This window comes from Lissotriton helveticus, chromosome 6 (assembly GCF_964261635.1).
Source record: "Lissotriton helveticus chromosome 6, aLisHel1.1, whole genome shotgun sequence".
Lineage (NCBI taxonomy): Eukaryota > Metazoa > Chordata > Amphibia > Caudata > Salamandridae > Lissotriton > Lissotriton helveticus.
The window spans coordinates 255,687,494-255,705,019 of NC_136067.1; the positions used below are offsets into that span (position 1 = coordinate 255,687,494).

Here is a 17,526-nt window from a genome sequence, read left to right on the forward strand (position 1 = left end):
AGCCATTTATTACCTTGCATATCTAAAAAGTATAATTAAACAAGGAATTCACCTTCTGAATTAAGTTGTCATTTCCCCTGGGTGTGTTGATTTACTACATGATGAATAATATATTTTTTGAAACGTATTAAGTACGGTACATCAATTATACTTGTTTCCAGACAGAACCATTTTTTCCTTAGCATACCTACCCAGGTTCTGAGGGTTACTGGGTTACCCCATTATCTTTAATGGCTTCATATGCCACCAACAGCCCAGTGGGGTCCGAACGGCCTTATACTGGCGGCAAATGGCCCTCTTTTGACTCAGTTTTACCAAGGAGGTGTCATTCCCAGTCTCTCGCAGGGCTGGCCTACTAATGTATGCAGATTGTGCAAGGGTGGGGCCTGAGCAGAAATGGCTTCACTTGTAGTCCGGTGTTATTCACCATTGTGAACTAATCTGTGCACAAAGAGCCCTGGCAGGGTTTATCCTTTAAGTTAACAAAACATGCCTCCTTTAAGACAACCCTCCCTCTTATTTTCATAACACTTAAGCAGTGTTTTGTAAAAAGGAGCAATCCGCAAATGTGGGCCACCCTTTTTAGGGTGCCCGCACCTATTTTGCATCCCAATCCAACCTGACTACTACTGAAGTAAGTATTATCATGCACTATATTTACCATAATGCATTTGTGCAAATTGAGTGTTGGAATGTGAGGCAGTGTGCTCTCTCCCTCCTTATAAGTTTGGAAGAGGAGTGCGCTTAAGAGAGGGGCTGATGTGCCTGGACTGCTGGGCCACACCTTTATTTTTTAACAAACTTTCTTGTGGATTTTGCATATTTTTGCAAAAACTTTGACTCTTTCCAATGGCAGGACTTTTGGCTTTGCCAATACTTTCTTTGGCTAAACCGGTTTCTGCACCCGCTAAAGTGTCTACCATTCTTTCCTTACACAGTCAGCCCAGTGTGAGCATTTTCGAAAGTGGTGTAAAGTCTGAAGAGAATTATCAGAGAAATAGATTCCACAAATAGGAATAGGTTGAATTTAGTCATATTATATACACATTTTACTGTAAGCTTTTTGACATGAAAGTTGCATTCTATTTGGCAACCTACTACTGTGCATGTTATGTAGATCCTTAAGGTTAAATTACCCTCCTTCAAAGGAAGGTTTCAATTAAAAGGTGTTTTTAGTATGTGTGTGCGTATGTGCCTGGTGTGGCATTGAAAGACCCGTGCAGAGATTTTAAAATGTTTTATGAATTGGTTAATTCTCTAATGGCATTAACAACATCCATTGCTGCTTGAAATAGTCTGATAGTGAAAGATTGTGAACCAACTTCACAGGTGCTATTTTATGAAGACCTTTGGACCCAGCCTTACTTAGGTAATTGGCTCTCACAAGGGGTATGGAAAGGACTTTATCAGTACCTATGCAATAGTTATCCTGCAGCACTTTACTAACAGGCATTTCACAAAGTTGCTTTCATGTTAAGTTTGTATAGTTTATTTGTAAAGTGCAGATCTAGCTGGAGAGTAACTGAGCTCTGAAAAAAATCAGGCGCCCTTCGTGATGATTCTGCATCCTTTTACAAGGAAGCTGAATGTTCGTGCTTTGCTATACAATACCATTAGCAAAGCAAATGGCTTTAACTTAACCAAAGGCGAGACCTGTTGCATTTTCAATGCTTGTTTTGGATGCTGCATCCAGGTCTGAACTTTTTTCATATAAATCAGCGATTTCAGGTGTCTTACCAGAATAAGTTAAATGGCAGCTCACAAGAGTTTAATGTCCAGAATGTATGAGGTTGTCACAACACAAAAGTCCAAGACTGTACACACTGTATGTAATGACCTAGAAGAAGTGACCATCATATGAGCACTCCCTCGCCGATAATAATGGATTGAGGGGATGCACTGGACATTATATCTCCTCCATCAGGTTTTGAGTTGGAAACTGAAGATGTAACAGTGGCAGACAGGACACAGCTCTCTGAAGCCGAGCTGCACATTGCCCAAGTCTCTTCGGAGCACTATAACCTGAGGAGCAAACCCTGCTGGGGCTATATGATCTCTTTGCTTGGCTAATTATGTAACTGTGGTCACTGAAGTGTTGAGCTCCTCCTAAAATCTGTCTGTCTGTCAAGCCAGGCCAGCCAGTGGAGATCGGGAAGGCAGGACATGCTACTTTATGTTACTGTTACTGCTGGCTCCCTTGAATTGAGAAGAACAATTTTAGGAAAGGCTCAATACCTCAATGACCACAATAAAATACTTAATAAAACCAAAGAGACCCCACAAAGTTGGCTCTTTAGGTTACAACTCTTCCAGCCTAGTGAAGCGCAGCATGGCTTCTGGACAGGCAAGGTCTGCCAAAGTGTTTATTCTTCACTGTCTGTGGAAACAGTCCAAACCGAAAAGAACATCTTTAACCCGTATGACCACATACATGTATATATGTGTCCACAGTGTCAGTTTGATTTAAGGTGTAATAAGTGCATTTACTGAACTCCATAGACTAATACTAATTCCCGAAATAATGCAACACAAAGCACTGATCTTTGGTGTTAAACTGAAAAAAGAAGGATGCGACCCTACAGTGTTTGAATTGCAGGGTGTGCACCCTGGAGACGTAGGCTCAATACTCGGAATTCCCACCTGAACAAGCTGTGTGTCATTTTCCTTCACCAACCTGTTTGAGATCACATTAAAGTAATTCACTTCAGGTTCATCATTCTACTAAAACCCCACTTGTATATGATTAATATAATATAATCTTGCTTGACAATTAAAGAAACATCAGTCAATTCAGTGATATAATCGTACATAGTTAATTAAAACACAGGAATTTGAGAAAAAAAATTAATTTTAAATAATCTTTATAATATATTTTTATTATGTTTGGAGTCTGAGTTAAATTAATCGGAGGAGTGCAGACCGCTGGGTTCCTGCCAATGTACGCAAGATAACAGAGCTACCTCCGCTGCTGCTATGGTTTTTTCGTTTTTCTGAAAAAGGAAAAATTTGAAGAAAAACAAATTATCTTTTGATACAGCCAAGCCAAACCACTGGCTCGGCGCTCCCCAAGGATGTCAGCCCCTCCCCTACTGAACCCCCCCCAGAAATGTAGTATTTCTAGTAGTGCATATCAGAATCACAGAAGTCATAAGCCCTCCCACATCATCCGACCCTGGAAAGGAGAGAGTCCGAGTCCTCATTCTAGACCAGCAGGCCTGCGCCCATAAGCCAAAAACGCAATGAACAGGAATGTGGGCCAGCTAGTACACAGAAGCAGTCAGAATGATGAAACAGCACTGCACGCAAGTAGAATGGAGGCGGAGAATTTTCACAATCATCAAGGACTTCACCACACCTACAGCAACTACCAGCAACATTACCCCAATCCAAAAACTGTGTAATGACCTTCCAGACCCATAACTGGACCCCAGCACCCTTGTAACACGTCTACTGGTATCGAACAAAGGCAACACCCTGACCATCTGGAACAACTTCTCCACAGAGGAAACCACTACAATCATGAAGGCCATCCAATACAGGGACCTATCAGACCCTTGCCCCCCCCACCATGCGTTGCCGTGGAATTCCACTTGGTGGCCTACAGACCTCGGATCCACCCCCACTCGCAACCCACAAGCACAAATCCACTGGATCATTATAAACAGCAAGCTGGATATGTCTACCGAGGTCAACACCATCACCAAGTCCTGCTTCCACATACTGAGAATCCTGAATACAATTTTCAAGTGGCTACCAAAACAACACAAGAAAGAAAGTCACCCAAGCCCTCATTGCCAGCAGACTGAAATATGGGAAAACCCTCTACTCCGGAATCACCAACCAACTTACAAATAGACTAAAGACGGTCCAAAGCACATCAGCCAGACTGGTTCTCAACCTCTCACTCTGGTCTGAGGTCACACCACACCTGAAAGAACTCAATCCACTCCCGATACATAAGCATACCCAATTCAAGCTTCTCCTACACACATACAAAGTACTATACAACACCAGTCCAGCCTACATAAACAGCCATGTGCAGTCCCACCAACCCTCCAGACACCTACGCTCTACCAGATTCTCACTAGCACAGATCCCATGCATACGCGAAAGTAGGTTAGGAAGTTGAGCCTTCTCTTACATCACTGCTAAAGCATGAAAAGACCTCCCACACCATATCAGAGCCACCTCTTCTCGTCTTTAATTGCATAAGAAGTTGAAGACTTACACCTAGATTCATCAATGTCCCGTTTTGCGAGTCCTTAATAGCGATTATTAAGGAATCGCTATTAAAGACTCGCAAAACGGGATTCATGTAGAAATCGCAAAAATAATTGTGATTTCTACATGTTCCTTAAAGGCCCATAGGAATGAATGGGGAGTTATTCCTTATTTGCGATTAGCAATTTGCTAATCGCAAATAAGGATGCGATTTCAAGGGTGCCAGGGGTGTCCAAAGGACACCCTGTAGCACCCCTGAAATGAGAATGTAGACTGATGTTGCGCACACACATGTCCACAGGACATGTGTGTGTGTAACATCCAACTTAGAAAAATGCACCTAAAGTGCATTTTTCTAAGTTTTTGCTATTTACCACAAAGTCAGACTTCGCGGTAAACAGCGGCCAAAAAAGCGAATTCACAATTCAGAAATGGATCATGAATAGCATTTAAAGAATCTCTAATTGAGATTCCTTAAATGCGATCGCAATTTGAAAAATCGCAATTATTTGCAATTTTTCAAATTGCGAGTACATGACCCATTGATGAATCTCAAATGCAATTTTTGCGGGCGCAAACGGCCGAATTTTGCGATTCGCACCGTTTGCGCTCGCAAAAATGCTTGATGAATCTATGTGTTAGATCTTTGGGTAAGTCTCCTCGAGGCTAGCCTCTAATCTGCCAAGCACCAGGATACCCTCACAGGTGATAGTGTGCTACAAAAATACACACAAGATAACATGGTCATAGATGAAATGCCTTCTTTGCGCTTCGGTAATGTTCTTTGCTGGCAGGCATGAAACTTGCTAAACAAATGCCTGGTGGCCAACAGGTAACAGAGCAGTCTCTCCACAGACCAGCCTTACAAGATTAGGTTAAAAGGTATCACACATTTAATACATGTTGTGTGGCCCAATCATGGGCCCGAGAGTCTGTGGTCAGTTGGGACTCGTTTGGCAGTACAGGTAGGCGCCAGATGGCCATTACAGGTTTATGGCGCAGCTCTCTGTAATCGGACCTAAAAAGAGTGCACTGCCCTACGGGCTCAGAGCCTACCTTATAACCAAGATCCATCTGTCCAGATGCTGCCACAAGTTTCACTACCCAAAGCCTGAAAAATCAGTTTTAATTCCTGATGAGAGCACTGCAAGCAGGTAAATAGGTTTTAATTGTAACTATGGGTATTTATTTTTAAAAGCCCATGCTTTACTTGTAGCTGGGAATCCACAGAAATGAAAGGCGCTGAGATTAATCAACAAGAACAGCAAAGCTCCCAGTATTTTAATTTTTTTACTGTATTTATTGCGAATTTATATAGCGCCAACATTACCCGAAGGTGTCAGAGCAATTTACAAAAGAACCAGTTGCGTTACATTAGGACTTTGGATTACAATAGTTACATAGGAGATATCAACAGGAAAAATTGCAAATGTACAAGTTGTAAAGTCACTCAAGGAAAATATACAAACAGATAAACTCTACAATCACATAGGAATGGTAGTAAGTACAAAGGTATACTACATATACTAGTGGTTAGAGTTATATATACAAGTGGAGGGAAATGAGGGAAACATTGCAAATCTACAATATGTAAAGTTACTCAAGGAAGAGATACAAACAGATAAACTCTAAAATCACATAGGAATGGTAGTAATTACAAAGAACTACTACATATACTAGTGGTTAGAGATAAAAATATATACAAATTGCAAATTCACTCAGGATTACAAATATTACATATTTACAGAGCAGGGAATTCTTGCCATCGTTCAGCCAGGTGTTCAGGGGGCAGGGGAAGGAAGAGGGGGAGAACAGAAAGAAAGGGAAAGGAAGGCAGGACAGTAGACTAGAGGGGGAAATGAGTAAGAGAGCCAGGAGGAGGAGGGCAGTCTGTTTCAAAGTCATAGCTGTACTGTCCATGAGCAAAGGTTGAGGACGTGCCTGAAGAGCAGTCCGTCACGGTCCAAGAAGAGGTTGCCATCGGTGTCCAGCTGGAACGGCGTGCGGCCACTCACCGCGCCCTCCAGGAGCGGGTCTGGGTAGCGCTGCATCATCTGCCGCTGTGTTATGTACAGGTAGCCGCCAACGTTTAGCGTGAGCAGCGGGGCTGGGGCGGCGACAGGGACTGCGGGGCGCTCCCCGCACGGGGCTGCGCCCTCCTCGTTCTTATCCCTGTGAGTGGCTCTGCACTCCATGCCTAGAGCCATCTCTAAAGCAGGTGCTGCACAACAGTTAACTTTAGGGTGATTCCCCATTGAGCAGGGACTGAGCTTTTGGTGCTGTTATATGGTCACCGATGTATGTTTGCCCTATGGAGGCCCTACGCTCAGTGTCGCTTTAAGTTCCTGGTTATAGTCGGGGATGGACGCCATTTTGAGGTCAGGCAGCCCGTGGCCCTTTCCCGCCTATCTAGATCACCTCAAAAATGCCCAAAGGATTGTGGGAGCTGCATCTCGGTACCCCAAGTTCTCTGTGTGGCCGCCGCCTTCACCACCTGCCTCCCCTCTAAAAGTCGGGGCAAAGATGTAAAGTATGAAAAGATTGCACAGGTAGCGATGAACCCCCAGTTTCCCAGGTACTACAGACTTTTTTAATGATGGGTAAAGGCTGCAGGCTGATTTCACATATATACCGGGCGATCCGGGTTGATGGAGTGACTGGGGTGCTACCAATTCAAGCGAACTGGGAGGCACTGACGAGGGACAGTTTCACTGCCAAGGAATGGATCAAGATCCATGAAGCAGTTAAACAAGTGAGTGCAAACACGAGGTTTAAATTAATACAATTTAATTATGTCCATCAAACCTATCGGACACGAAAATGCTCCTCCAGATCTATCCGGACCGATCAGGGCAATGTCCTCGGTGCTGAGAGTCGGAGGCTGCGTTCATACACATGGCTTGGACATGCTCTGCACTTCAGGGATACTAGACTGAAGTTCTGGTGGCGCCGAGGGAGGCGACAGGTTGGAAGATAGCAGGAGAGATCCTGGTGGTGTTACTGGGATTGCTGCCTCGACCTAAGAACAAGAACCTTAGTACAAAGCTTGTTCTCTTGGTGCTGGTGCTTGCAAATCGGCAGATAGCCATCTCGTGGATGGGTCGCTGTCTGCCCAGAATGTTACAGTGGGTGCCGGATATGCAGGAATGGGCGAATGCCAAGGTGATTCGGAGGCAGCAGACCAGACGCGATGAGAACTAGAAGATGACGTACAGGCGTGAAGGCAAAGGTGGCAGAGTTGGTAAACGGGGAAGCAGACGGAGCCGACAATGATGTAGCGGGGGGAACATACACTCAAGAGGGGAGCCAGACAACACAGAGGAGTTGGGGGAGGCAGAGTATTATAGCTCTCCTGGGTAGGGAACCGGAGGAGCGGGGGAGCTCGGTGTACCAAGATATATCATAAGGGATTGTACCCCAGACATGGCCGGGTGGGAGGGGGTAGTTTTTGTTGGGGGAGGCGAGGGGTGGGGGGGGTTGCTTGGCTGATCCGTAGCGCAGAAGCTTGGGAGCATGGGCTATAATAGGGATCCGTGGGATTGTCCATGATTGAGGCATCATACATAATGTACAGGTGGGGGAGAAGTCCGATTAAAGATTGACCTTACTGTTGTTGTACTTAGGCTATGGCCAGTTATATGTGGAATTTGGACAATCAGTAATGTATTCCCATGAGTTGGCACATGCCGATATCAGTGATGTTTGTTTGGAAAAAGTCAATAAAGATATATAAAAAAATGAAACTGGCCGTCAAAAAAGAAAACAGTAAAGTACACAGCTGTCGATGTCACTGATAGAGGCACTATCCTAAAGCACTTCGTAAATCAGGGTACAGTTTTGTTTATTTGTTATTCACTATTTAGGAGACGCTGCCTTCTTTTTTCCTAGTGCAACATTTTAAAGTTTCTTCGAGGGGTAGGGGTTTTGAAACTGAACTCTCACTCAACCCCTTGTCATTGAAATAAACAGAGGAAAGGCGGTATCACGCCTAAATTTAATGATTTAATAATACATACATTTTCATTTTAAACTTGAGCAATAGCATTAGTTTTACATCACCCAAGTGATACCTGATTGTCTCTTGGAGAACAGCCTGCAAATGGACCTGGTGATCTTGAGAGCATTTCAGTAACGCTGCCATCTACAGTTTAAGACGTCACAAAGAGCATCTTTTGCACCCCTATCTTCATAATCAGAAGCAATAATAATCTTTTATATACCGTAACGGGAAATTATTAAATGTTAGTTTGCATATTTGATAGCAATTTTTTAATATCACAAACAATATTTGCATTGTTATACGTATATATTTGTATACATACGGAAGACTCTTTGGGAACAGGAAGCAAGTCTGCCAAGATACTGTCTGCGTGGCCTTCTTTGCAATGCAGAGTAATTGACCCTTCGCCAGTATCTTGATGGGACCTGGTGGATATGGCAGGGCTGGAAGAGGCGGGAGAAAAAAATGGCATCAACTAGGAATCCATCATGTTGTTCATTTTAAATGTTTCAGTTATACTTATTTTACTTCAAATATTGCAAGAATTCAACTGAAACGGTTACATTACTCCCCAGAACGAATTATAAGCACGATACAACATGCCAAATGAATCCAGCGATGCATAGCATATGTCAATGAGCATACTTACCAAACAGGTCACATAGACGCTCTTTGACTATTCTTTGTAAATACTGTCCAACTGACCATGCACTTCTTGCAGCCACCACCCACCCACCCATCTGCCGTCAAGCCGGTCATCAAACAGTCCCATTTGTAGCTCAATAAGAATTCATTAAGACAGCATGTGTACCTCTTTCTTTTCTCCATCTCTGCCTAACCTTACCAGGATACTCCATTCCTCAGATGTTGCACTGCCAACAAACACATTTCCAACTACATTCAGGAAAGGACCAAAAACCACCTGATTAGTGCACATAATCATGGTGACCCCATGGGCAAGCATTTAGTTCACTTGGGTTAGCTCTGAAAGTGCACTGCAGCCGAATGCACGTTATATCTGCCTTGATCAATACACACAAAAGACACTATTTTCACTGCACTGTTCATTGACGTGCAAGTCTAAAGAATTGATGGAATCTGTCCGGAAAAAAAGGTCAAAGGCTATTTGAAATTCGCCATCTGCTTCTGTGGCCTCTAGACTTCGTTCAAAGACCCCCAGTATTCCTCTTCTCCTAGTACTTTACCAAGTGAGATTCTCATGGCCAATTATAGATTTTTTTTAAATAACTTTTTTATTGAATAAAGCAAGGACAATACAAAAAAGGAGCAAATAATAAATACACCAGGTGATTACATACAGTCTGCAACACATAGGTCATTGTGGCCAAATACAGAATCACAATCAATAATATACGATACTAGGATCAAGGGGACTCCTGCGCTTCCATTCCCAAAATTGGCAGCGGTGGGCCACAAATCTCACCCCGGTGAGTATTCCATGCTCCCCACACCTTCCCCTACTTCTTCGGGCATCCTCTGGCTACAAACACAAACTCCTCCCTGAACATGCACCAGTCAAGGTCTTCCGCCCACTTAGTAACTCGGGGCGGTTGACTAGCACCCCAGAGCTGAGCGATATTCCGCTTGGCCACCATGTATGCCAGAGTGACCCACTGCTTCTGGTACATGTTCAGATCCGTAGGCTCCCACACATTCAACAGACACCTTCGGGCTTCCGGCAATAACTCCACCCCCAAAACATCTCCGAGTACATTGTGAATCTTTGTCCAGAAAGTCTGTACTGCCACACAGTGCCACAAAATGTGGATTAGGGTGCCGGATTCTCCACACTCTCCTACACTCCCCACTCCCTCCTCGTCCCATCCGGACCAGTCGAGGCCCAGTGATATATGACCTGTGCAGTATCTTCAGTTGTACTAGCCGGAGCCTCATCTGAATCGCCACAACCTTTGGAGAGGAAACTGCCTCCACCCAGTCTTCATCGTCCAATTCCAACCCATCCATACTACACTGGGCTCTGATTCGCCCCAGTGGGCTCTCCATGTTGTTGACCAGCTTCCTATATATCAAAGAGATAGTTTTCTCGGGAATATGCCCGTCTAGCACCCGATCTTCAAGAGGCGACGACTTTGGGGGTATCGTGTCTTTAGGCACATGTGCGGCAAGAGTGTGTCTCACCTGCAAATATCGGAAATGCTAATTATTATGCAGACTATATATTTTTTGGAGAGACTCGAATGTATGCACTGCGTCTTTCCCCCAAACATCTTTTATATGAGTGATCCCAATAGTGTCCCATTTGTCGAACCCCTTAGTTTTCCACAGGCTACCCAGCTTCTCTGAGTTCAACAGGGGAGTGACCAATGTGAGCCCACCTTCCCACCCTAGATATGTATTAGCCACATGCCACATCTGCACTGCATGTGCGGTCGGGCCTGTTAACGCGAACTTCCCCAGCTTGGCATATAGAGCTCAATCTATCATCCCTCCCGGTGCCTGACCTCGGTCCATGGCGTATCCCGGGTCACCGGGGGGTCCGTAAACAATGTGGTTCACAGCAGCCAATTGTGAAGCCCAATTATACTTCCTTAAATCTGGGAGACCGATCCCACCATCGTACCATGGAAGAGTTAATTTGACAAACGCTATTCGGGGCTTACCGTCCCACAGGAGCTGCCTCAGGAGAGCCTCTATCCCCCTAAAATAGGAGGTCGGTACAGGATCCATCCAGTTCTGCAACGCATACAAGAACCAGGGTTAAGGCCATCATTTTGAAGAGAGCGGCTCTTCCAAGCATGGACAGCCGAAGAGCTTTCCAGCGCTCCACATCTTTCCTGCATCTGTCCAATGGGAGAGCAAGATTATTGGTGGACCGCAGCTGCGGATCAAGTGTAATAAATATACCCAATTACTTAAATCCTATCATCTCAATCTGGATTGGACACGATCGCGGGACCACCGGCGGTTCACCTACAAGGACAAAGAGCACTGACTTTGTCCAATTTATGGCCAGTCCCGAGTACCTACCAAAGATATCCAATACATCCAAGAAGTTGCTCAAGGTGTCCTTGGGATTAGTAAGATAAAGCAAAACGTCATCCGCATACAGTGAAACTTATCTTCCCAGTCAGTCGACCACCGTAGGCCCCGTATCGATCTATCCCATCGGACTCAGGCCACTAAAGGTTCCATCACATGCGCAAAAAGCAATGGGGACAACAGGCATCCCTGCCTCGTGCCGCTCTCCAGAGAAAAATCATTGGACCTACAATTATTAACTACCACCCTAGCCAGGGGTTCTGCATATAATAGTCGTACCCAACCGATAAACTCATGCCCAAAGCCCAGCTTTGCCAACACCGCAAACATATATTGCCATTCTACCATGTCAAACGCCATAGTGGCGTCCAGAGACACCAACACTGTTGGTTCATGTATCTGCGAGGAACCCCCAAGGATACTGTGCAGCCGCCGCAGATTCAGCGCAGTATTACAACGCGGCATAGAGCCAGATTGGTCCGGGTGAATCGAAGACGTAATCACCTTGACCAGCCCAGTGGCAAGCAGTTTCTCTAATATTTTGGGCTCCGCATTGAGGAGCGAAATAGGCCGATAAGAAGAACATTGTGTCCTGGGTTTTCCCACCTTGTGTATGACCACTATATTAGCCACTCGTTGGTCATAGGGAAGCCAGCCCTTCTTCCTACTCTCCAAAAACATGGCACGAATGTGTGGGGCGAGTCGGCTGGCGTTTAATTTATACAACTTAATCAGTATCCCGTTAGGGCCCGTCGCTTTACCTGATTTGATTTGCCTTATGGCCTGTGCCACTTCATCATCGGAGATGGGAGAGTCAAGATACTTTCTATCCTCCTCCGACAGACTCGGCATAACAATGTCTCTAATCATATCGCTATTCTCAGTCTCGGAATACCTACTACCAGCAGTATAGACCTTCTTATAGTACACTGAAAACTCATCTGCAACCGCCTGTGGATCTGTAATTCTACACGACCCCAATCCCTCTAATTTCGGTACCAGCCTAGAGGCCCTTTTACCGTGCTCAAGCCATGCTATCAATTTACCTGCTTTATCGCCATGCTCGTATATGCGACTCTGCACGGCACTATTATGAGCGATCGCTCTATCACACACAAGGCCTTTATATTCCTCTTGCCGAAGTCTCAGACGGTGGAGCTCCGCATCTGTGTGCGACTCAGCTACTCTTTCTTCCAAGAGTATAACCTCCGCTTCCTTCCGAGCTACCTCGGCCTGGCTTTTCTTCTTCTTTCCTGCAACTAAGGACAGAATCTCACCTCTCGTTACCGTTTTGTACGCTTCCCAGAATAACTGTGCCGAGTCAACTGACCTCACATTTTCCAGGAAGTAGAGGTCAGACCTTCTAAGCACCTCTTTTTTGATAGCCGGGTCTTTTAACTGCCAGGCACTAAGTGGAGCTACCCTACCCGCCGCAGGTTTGTCGGATACTAGCTGAATCCACAGTGGGGAATGGTCAGAGATCCATCTGCCGAGGTATTTCACCTCTTGGATCATAGGCGCCATCGCCGCCGGCAGCAGGATGTAGTCCAATCGCGACAAGCTACCATGTGCAGCTGACACGTGTGTGTGAAATGCTTCAGCGTTGGGTTACGTACCCGCCAGCTATTGACCAAACCTAACGTTTCTAAAAATTCCGAGAGCCATCTCTGTGATTGCTTGAGCACACGTGGTGGGTTACTATCAATCTCCCCGTCAAGCACAGCATTAAAGTCACCCCCCAAAACTAGGCTACCTAGGGGTAACGCAAGAAAAACCGATCCCAGATCTCGAAAGGTGTCTGCCTGGAGGTACATATATCGACAAGAAGGTGACGATCTTACCCTCCACAAGCCCCGAGATTCCCGCATATCTGCCTTTCTGATCCAACCATGTAGCCTGCACTGACAGGGGAAAGGAGTTCTTAACCAAAATCCCAACCCCCCTGGACCCGGAGGTGAACCCAGCGTGTGCCACCAACTTATACCCCCCTTTATGGAGGGCTATACACTTGTTACCGACCAGGTGTGTCTCCTGCAGCAATACTACATCTAGGGAATGCCTCCTGATAAGTTGGCTGACCATCCCTCTCTTGATCTTGTCACCCAAACCATTCACATTCCAGCTCAGCACTCTCATCCCCAATCCCCGACTACCCAGCGCCATGCGACCCGAATAGCAAGCATCTCACAACATCGTTATCACCTGACGCAAAAAGAAAAAAGGAAAAACACAAAAAAAGAATCACAACCACAAAAAAACAGTCCCACCCCGCCGCACCCAACCCTGCACCCCTGCTCTCGGCATCCGCCAACCCCCAACTCGCAGTGTGCCTGTCGCCCCATAGTCTAACTAACCAACTATCTAAATATAGATTAGAGGAGGACGTCAGAATCCCGCATCCCCACCCCCGCCCATCGTGGTCATATCCCGTGCCTAATGCAACAGGGGTAGTCCCATAGAAATGTCTCGCAAGTGGCTCTTCACCCACCAGCCCGCATTGACCACACAACTCAATACTTATCAGTCTTGTTCCTGTACACCATGACCATCCTCGCCGCCTCCCCCCAGGGGATCCCCCCCCGAGGGGAAAGACTTTCCAGCCAGTCAGAAGCAATTGCCGGGTCATCAAAGAACCAAACTTTCTCCTCGATCTCAACCCGCAGCTTGGTAGGAAACAGCGTAGCGTATTTCAGACCACTATCCCTGAGCTGCCTCTTGACTCCAAGAAAACTCTGCTGTTGCCTCTGAACCACTTGAGTGAAGTCTGGAAAAAAGTTAAGGGTGGAATTTTCATACCTCAAAGGGCCCCCAGATCTGGAGGCCTGCAGGATAGCGTCTCTATCTCTAAAGTAGAGCACTCTTGCGATCATCGGACACGGTGGGGCCCCCGACTTCGGTCTTCCTCCCGGAATTCTATGTGCACGTTCTATTGTGAAGAAATTTCCCAACCCTTTCGGTTTCAGATGATTAAGGATAATATCCTCCACAAAGAGGTCAGGGGTCAGACCTTCAGCCTTCTCCGGAACTCCAATTATGCGGATGTTATTCCTTCGGACCCTTCCTTCATATTCATCCAGCTTGCGATGTGCCAGGTCACCAGAAGCCTTGAGATCCCGAACATCCTGCTGCAGCTGCGAGACATCATCCGTCAAGCTCGTGGCTTTGATATCCAACGACTTAACCTTCTCACTGGTTTTGGTGAGATCGGCATGAATCAGGTTAACCTCAATGTTCACTGTATCCAGCTTGTGGTCCTGTGACTCTATCTGCTGCCCCAGGGAAGTCTTGAGGCCATCAATGACAGCCATTACATCCTGTAGTGTAGGCTCTGACACAGAGTCCACGGACTCCCTGCCTCCCTCCAATATCCGTCCTGACCCACAGGGCGAGCCCTTGGGCAGCTTGTAGCGGTCCAGCTTATTAGATTGTACGGCCCGGGATCCCTTAGTCGATCTAGGCGGCTGTCTCTCGCCCTCAGGCTGAGTCGCCATTCTGGGTCTGTATTCGGAAAGTGCGAACTCACCGTCACTGCAACCGCGACCGTAATATAGCAAACTGTGGGTATGGCACCACACCAGATTGGAGTCCACTAGCACTGTAATACGTGAACCCGCACCTGCACCCCGTAGCGCTCAACAGATCGGATATGCAGGTGTCACAAACCCACGAGGTAGCTCTCCAAGCTTTGGCCCAACCCTCCGTCCCTCACGGGCGCTGCTATCCGGGAAGGAGGTATGCGAACAGACGACTAAATGGGGCGCAGTTTATCAGTAATCCAGCGGCATCAGGAGGCGCCCGCCAAGGGAACCAGCATCCACCAGTCAATCACACCTGTTCCGGACTGTTACTGTAGGGGCCATCTCCATAGAAATCGCATACCCCAATTGACCACCGGACACCAACGGCCAACACCTCAGGACGCCGCACGGAGCTCCACGGCGTGGGTAAGCCATTCCCTGCCCGGTCCCGGTGTCCACCTCCAGAGACCACAAAGCATCGTCGGTTAGGTTGGGAATCTATCCAAAAGAGGTGTTCATTCAGCAGCCAGGACAGGGGAAATGCAACACCAGGCTGCTATCCCAAAGACTAGAAAATGTGGTACTGCACCTACCACATCTCACATTTATATTAGACCTTCTATAAATTTCCCTTCATCAGCTCCACAGAGAGCGCAACCTAATCCAGAATTAATATAATAATTGTTTTGTCACATTTCAAAGCTACTAATTGTATACATGGACATAGCAATTGAATGTACTTGAGGTACTGTCTTGCATGCAATGCATTATGGGTATAGTAATATTACCATATCTTCACATTTTTATGATGCTCACTAGGGACATCTAGGAGGAGCTTGCGGTACTGCACCTAGACAAGCAGTGCTGGTGCCTTGCTCACTAGGGACCTGTAGGAACAGATTGCTGTACTGCACCTAGATATGCAGTGCTGGTGCCTTGCTCACTAGGGAGTTCTAGGAGCAGTTTGCGGTACTGCACTGAGACATACAATGCTGGTTCCTGGATCACTACGCAACCATTTGTAATGCACTAGGTCTCGGATTACTGAAAGTATGAGCCCTTGGCATCGCATTATTATTTGCAACGCCAATAACTATCAGTAATGCGAGACCTATTGCATGGCAAATGCTTGTTTTTAATTTCCAGCTGGTAATGGTAGTAAAGAGAGCTACCATAAATTAAGTCTTCTTTGAGTACTTTTGTGGCTATGATCCTTAATCCCAGGAGCCAATTTCCAGTCCAGTGGACCTAGATAGAGAACAGTGTGGTAGCTCCTTATCTGGGTCCAAACTGGCAATAGAAATGGCAGTCCGGACCAGCACCCTCCCGTCATGCTGGCAAATACTCTAACAAATGTTTATGCCCAGGTATGGTGTAAAGGGCTGACCCAAGTCTAGCCTGGGTGTGGTTATATATAATTCAAAGTCATACAGGACCTTCTTGGCCCTTACTAACACATAGAGTAAACACTCTGCAGCCTCATAGCCAATTGTAATTACAACAAGTTGATTAATAGTTACTTTATACTATTTTGCATTCTCACACTCAAATAAGACCGAGCCATTAGAAGTAAGAAAACAAGTTACTAACCTGTAACTTTGGTTCTCCAGTATTAGTAACTTTCATAGATTTCCATTGCTTGTATCATTCCCCGTCATCGAGATGGGAGTCCCCGGTAACTTTTAGACGCAAACTGAAAGTTACCCTTTTTGTTGTAACCGACGAGCAGAGGTCATCAGCTTTTTTGGTCTTTCCTTTGAGGGAAACATTTTGCCGCAAGAGGTGTCCAGAATGGCCCTCAAGAACCGGGTTAACTTGGACGGGCACAGCACTGACTTTTCCATGTTGAGCTGGAGCCCCAGGTGACGGAGGAGCTGTGTGCATGTCCTGACAGCCTCTTCCGCTGCGTGATGAGACGGAGCTTTCACCATCCAGTCGACCAGGTAAGGAAAGACCTGGAGCTTCTGTTTCCTGAGAAATGCTGCGACAGGGTCTAGGACCTATGTGAAAATCCGCAGAGCGGATCGGAGTCCGAAAGGCAGGACCTTGAATTGAAAGTGGCTCTTGGCTACTGTAAAGCTTTAAAACTTCCTGTGGGCAGGGTGGATGGGTTCATGAAAGTATGCATACTCAAGGTACAGGGTGGCCATGTAATCCCCTGGATTGAGGAGCCGCAAAATGTCCTGCAAGGAGAACATACGAAACAAGAGCTTTATGAGATAGGGCACCATTTTCCTACGGTCTTTTGAACACGAAAGTACCGGGAATAGAATCCTTCTCCCCACTGGAATCGAGGGACCGGTTCTATCGCTCCTTTGAGAAGTAGTTGGTGTGCTTCTAGACGTAGAAGGTGTAGATGTTTGGATTCGGTGGAGCGAGGGGCTTTGGATGGTGGCTGATGTTGAAACTCCAGAGTATGGCCTTACAAAACTATATTGAGAACCCATTGATCTGATGTTATTAGTTGCCAGGTTGTGGTAGTATTGGGATATCCTGCCCCCCACTAGTGTTACAGGGGACAAAGGAACAGTAGGAAGAGCCAGGAAGCCACTGCTGGCGCTTAGAGGAATCCCTCCCCTGGTGCCCTGGTCATCCCCTCGATGATGGAATAGAGAAAGAAGACGACTGGCCCTGTCATTGAGAATATTGCGGCTGGTATTATTGAGAAGGCTGTGAGGAAGAGGAATAGCGCTGCTGCTAATATCCGACTCTGTAGGAGGAGAAGACTCTACCCCTCGCTCCACGGAAAGGGACCTTGCGGTATTG

General features: G+C 46.2%; 1 protein-coding gene across 2 annotated transcripts in view; it reads right to left on the reverse strand.

The window, feature by feature from the left end:
• The window catches only part of LOC144761320 (protein FAM228B-like), a 223,841-nt gene that overhangs the window by 157,079 nt on the left and 49,236 nt on the right, over nucleotides 1-17,526 (reverse strand). For both annotated transcript variants that reach the window (XM_078646761.1, XM_078646760.1), the window contains exon 3: nucleotides 8,544-8,664. In XM_078646761.1, the coding sequence (XP_078502887.1) occupies nucleotides 8,544-8,664 (121 nt within the window). The remainder of the gene's footprint in view (nucleotides 1-8,543; nucleotides 8,665-17,526) is intronic.